The 5203-nt window shown below is 37.4% G+C and overlaps 1 protein-coding gene across 1 annotated transcript in view; it reads left to right on the top strand.

The window, feature by feature from the left end:
- The first annotated feature begins 566 nt into the window (after window positions 1–566).
- Window positions 567–5203, top strand: part of FAM35A (family with sequence similarity 35, member A) — a 10656-nt gene continuing 6019 nt past the window's right edge. The window contains exons 1-3 of the mRNA XM_010073960.1: window positions 567–2064; window positions 3317–3424; window positions 4249–4443. Of these exons, the coding sequence (XP_010072262.1) occupies window positions 567–2064; window positions 3317–3424; window positions 4249–4443 (1801 nt within the window). The remainder of the gene's footprint in view (window positions 2065–3316; window positions 3425–4248; window positions 4444–5203) is intronic.

Raw genomic sequence — 5203 nt, 5'->3', positions numbered from 1 at the left:
GGGTTTTCACACTAAAACAGCATGTAAAATGTTGCATTTCTGGCAAACTTTTAAACAAATTTTAAATAGCTATATTTTTATTCATTTAGTTGAAACTGTAATTTTCTGGGAGATGAAATTATCTCCTAACCATGCTGTGAAAGTTTCTTACAGGCATTTATTCCACATGAATTAAAATGAAGTACTGATTAGTGAATTCACATTTGGCTGTTTAGTTAGCAGTAATAAATGAAGATAAGTCTGCTCAATAATTAAACTTTAATTGAACTTTGCTGTAATTCTAAATCTGCAATGTGTTTCCAAGTACCAGAATCGTAAATTAAGCCCTGCTGTAAATTTTTCTTTACACAAGTTTGACACAAATTCCATTTTTTATTTCATACATTTAATTTTAGAGACTTTTAGTAAAGTAGTGATTTTACCAGTTAAATTATGAAATATTCATTTGAATTTTGGATATTTTTAAATGAGGAAAAGACCAGATATATTTGTGTTTACTAATATCTACTGTTGTGCTTATTGCATAAACCACATTGTTTAAAGTCAAACTTACACAGCAATAAAAAATGTCTAAAAGACCTCAAATTCATATTTTTGTGGGAGCACCCAGTATTCCAAGTCTGCTGGAGGTGTCAGAGCAAAGTACTTCAGCACCTGCTGCTGAGAAATGGAGAGAACTCGGTCTTTTTTCTGAAAAAGTGAAAGATGCTGACCACTTAGTGTTTCAGGCAGAAAGCTCTTTAGTCCCAGCAGTTCCTACAAATGATGACAGCTCTCAGCTCTCTGAACTGTGGAGATTAATGGTAGCAAAAGAATATTTGACATCTTGTGTACCTGTCACAGTACCTTGTACTAGTACACTTAAAAAGACTGAAAGTTTAATTTATTCTGATTGTCAGATATCTAAAGATAGATGCACACATGCAAATGTAAATCAGGCTGCAGATCAACACCTTCCACAAAAATTTGCAGAATCAACTAGACTAGGGGAACAATCACATGTCTGGTCAAACCACACTGAAAGAAAAGCCAGCCATTTAGAAGTTAACAATTCTGACATTTCTGATTTGGTTGCCAGTACTAAGCAGATTAGCATACATCTAAGGTCTGTGGGACAAAGTGTTCAAGCAGATTGTAAAAATGATCACTATGAGCACCTAAGTCAGTATTTAGATATGTTTTTCCCTCAAAATCAAGAGTCAAAATCAAAAGGAGAACCAAGTGATTGTTCAGACTTTGCAGTGTCAACGAATACTGAATTTCGTAGTATAGTGACTTCAAGTCAAATGGTTGTTTTTGCACAACATCAGAATGAGATGCAGAACGGAATTGTAAAACTATCGGAAAAAGAAGCAGGCAAAAAACCTGAAGAAAAACAGTATGATCACTTCCAAATTGATTCTGATGTTGGAACATATCTTAATGTGGGTAAAAATGAATGTAAGGAAGAGTATACAAATTCCCTTGAACTTTTCAGTTCTGAGGGTGATGGGAAAAGTATTTCCTTTGAAGCTACAAAACAAGAAGGAAATGCTCAGGTAATGACAGAGAAATCTCAAGAACTTAATGTTCCTGATGGGCAATTTGTAAACGAAATCCATATTGAACCATTTAGCTCAGGAATATTGTGCTCTCAAGTAGACAGTTCTCATAAGAGCTCTTCTAAAAGAGCCCACAACTGTGAGGATTCCTTTCGTATTTTTCACTCAACATTTAAAAGACAGCTGAAATCAAAAAGACCTAAACTCAATTCTTCTCCATCTGGTCATGGGATGAGAGTGGATCAAGAGAGGATGACAGAGTTCAAGAAACTTCAAAAGAAGCTATCACCACTTAAGAATTGCTGCTGCAAAAATCAGAAGTACAATGTTTTGGTCACAATAGTGCATCCTTGTCATATCAAAGAAATACAGGTGAAGACTAGACCAAAATCTTCATGTAAAGTTCCTGTAGCAACAATTGTAGTTACTGACCAGTCAGAGATTGAGAGAAAGGTGGTGCTGTGGCGTGGTGCTGCGTTTTGGTCACTCACTGTGTTTCCTGGGGATGTTGTGCTGCTTACAGGTGAGGATTCATTTTATTTGCTTTTTTAAAAGTGATGTTTAAAATGCCTGTTTCAAGTAGTTCCAAATTACTGGTTACATATTGTTCTATGGCTAAGCATTTGTAAGTATCTTTCAAACATCGCTCAACATCACTTTGAATTCTCAGTCATCCTGCCAGTGGAACACAGACTGTCCCACAGAAGTCTGGCAATCTCTTATGTATAGTGTTTGATCTGAGACAGCAGCGCATTGACACTACAGCAGTGCCATAGGTACTCAGATGTATTCTGTAACCTGTCAGTGTTTTAAAACAGTTGTTCCTGAAAGGTACAAGTGCTACTACAAACCAGATGTGCTACTTATTTGATTTATAGACTTTTAAAATTCTCTGCTGTTGGACCAGCAGAGGGACCAGAAAATTCTGATGTTATGTTCAGTCTCAGGATAAGAAATACTTTTCCTGCTGTGAAAGACTTTGTAGCTTAGCACTAGCATCTTGAGATGGATTATGTTGTGAATTAGCAACTGACACAGACTGCAGAAATATGAAATTCTGCTTGCAGTTCACCTTTTTCATACACATCAGGAGATTCCTCCTGATAAATCTTTTGTACTCTTTAATACCTTACAAGAGCAAAACCCTCTGTCTTTAAGAGAATACATCTCATGTAAGAGAATGCAGTACTATGAAAGCAACATTGCACCTAATTTAGGGCCGGAACTTCATAGTGATCTGGCCGTTTAGGTTTTGCAATATGCAAAAAAATTATACAATAGATAATTGTCTGAGTACTTCTACAGTTTAAGATGCCTGTTTCTCTCTGAGAGTTCCTTAAGTGCTTATAGGTATGTAGGAAGTTTGATATTTTAAAGATAGTGAAGATAAGTTGGGCTTTTTCTTTTCTTAGAGGTTCTTGTCTCAAAATACATCAGAAGTGTTTCTGGGTAAGCCTAGTACTTTACTATTTATTCTGAAATGCTGCACAATAATAATTTACCCAGTACAGTTACCCACTTCACTTATACTGTACCTGCGATGAGGCTATTCAGTATTTTATATTGATTGAAGAATACCATCAAGCTATTGAGAAAATTTGGTTAATTCATTGTAAATGATGTTCGTAGATGTAGAAAAAAAAATCACTTTGTTTCCAAGTCATTGCTTTCAGACTGTCTTTCACACCTGTATGTATGATGGTTCTGTAGTCAAAAGTATGATAGACTTCAATATTGTTGATAGATAAGTTGATAAGGTTGCTTTTTTCTTGCAGATGTAATAATGTATGAGAATCTTTGGTGTGGAGAAATCATGCTGCAATCCACATTTACCAGTCAGTTACTGAATCTGGGGAACTGCTCAGCTCTCAATCCAGAAGAATGTAAGATTGTAGTGCATAAGTTATCACAAAAAGTCACAGTAAAATAGCTATTTAAAGTACTCCATTTTGTTGGCAATGCCTTATACACACAATAAAATCGAAATATGAGCAACTGAGACATACTGAACACTACAGGAAAGTATTACAGGAACATCTGTGGACAAGATGTGAACACAATGACATCAGATAGGCATGTGGAGTTTATGGTAAAGTTGGGTGGTTACCATTCAAAACTCTGAACTCTGAAAAAGTGAATTCTTTGACCTCAGTTTAAGAAACAGTAGTTATTCCAGGACTCAACCATAAGATGTCTGAGATGTCATGATGAATTTTTTTGAAAATTTTAGAGGCTTAGAGTAAGTAGATCCATTCAGGGAAAGTAATTCATTCCAGGCTATTAAGCACAAAGTCTTTAAAGATACCTGAGCCATGGAGGGTTGGAGAGTAAGGGGGAAACACAGTGGAAGTGTCACCATGAACTTGGATTGTTCTTACTGTCTTCCTGATGCCCATTATTGCCATCTGTTTAAGGCAGGTTCTGGAGTAAATGATCAAGAAGAGCTATTCTTACCAAGCTATGATACAAGATTTCTTTCCTATTTTTGGTGTAATTTAAAATACTGTACTTAGCTTTGAGATGTTACCAAGAGGAGGCAGGTGAAGTTTAATTTTGGATCAAGTGTTACACATCTTAAGAATTTATTGCTGTAAAATTTTTACGAAACAGTTTCAGATTTGTCAGTGTAAATACATACCGACCTATAAATTCTGTACTTCTAAGCTTAAATAAAAGGGTGTCCCTTTAACTTTGTTTTTTCATAAAGTTTATCCTATAGTGGATGGTGGTGTTCTCCATGGCTTATTGTCATACATATCATCAGGATTTCCGCACTTTAGAGACATTCCACGAAGACAAGTTCAGAAACTGGATAGTGTTCGGTATATACAGCTAGACCAGCTCCAGCCAAATACATTGGTTCACTCAATCCTGAAAATCATCAGCATTGCCATATTAACAGGTAAGTTCATGCACTGGACTTCCAACTTCCAAAACTTCCACAATAGGTAAAACTTCAGTAGCAACTTTGCAAGGCAATTCCGGTTGCTTCCTATTCCATGCACCAGTGTTTGACATAGGAGTCGCAAGTAAAACCATTGAAATTATCCACTCCTGGGGAGCAAGAGTTAGAGAAATGGAGTCAGAGACAGGAAGGAAATAACTGTAGTCAGCTGCTGAAAGGTGGTTACTACACAGTAATGCTGATCCATAGTATACCTGTCTGTAGCAGAAGCATGCAGGTAGTGCGCACTGATAATCAGTGTTCCTACTCACTGAGGGATTGGTGTGTTTCCACTAAGGAAGGAGTGCTCACCACAGACTGCAGTTACTAATGTTTTGTCTTGTCAGTGAGATGGCTTGAGCACCTCTGCAGCTCCAAATTGTGTGGTGCCTGATTATCAAGGAGGATTGAAGAGAGGTGGAGGTACAAAGTATAATGCTGGGAGGAGGAATGGCAGCAGGGATATCTTAGATAGAAGGAATGTGGGCTTAAAATTTAGGGAAGTGATTGTGCCCCTGTACTCGGCACTGGTGAGGCTGCACCTTGAATTCTGTGTTCAGTTTTGGGCCCCTCACCACAAGAAGGACATTGAGGTTCTGGAGCAGGTTCAGAGAAGGGCAGCAAAGCTGGTGAAGGGTCTGGAGCACAGGTCTTACGAGGAGCAGCTGAGGGAGCTGGGGTTGTTTAGTCTAGAGAAGAGGAGGCTGAGAGGAGACCT

Source organism: Pterocles gutturalis, unplaced genomic scaffold (genome assembly GCF_000699245.1).
Source record: "Pterocles gutturalis isolate BGI_N339 unplaced genomic scaffold, ASM69924v1 scaffold53982, whole genome shotgun sequence".
Classification (NCBI taxonomy): domain Eukaryota; kingdom Metazoa; phylum Chordata; class Aves; order Pterocliformes; family Pteroclidae; genus Pterocles; species Pterocles gutturalis.
The sequence above is the reverse complement of the archived record's forward strand: the minus strand, read 5'-3'. Positions and strand labels throughout refer to the sequence as shown.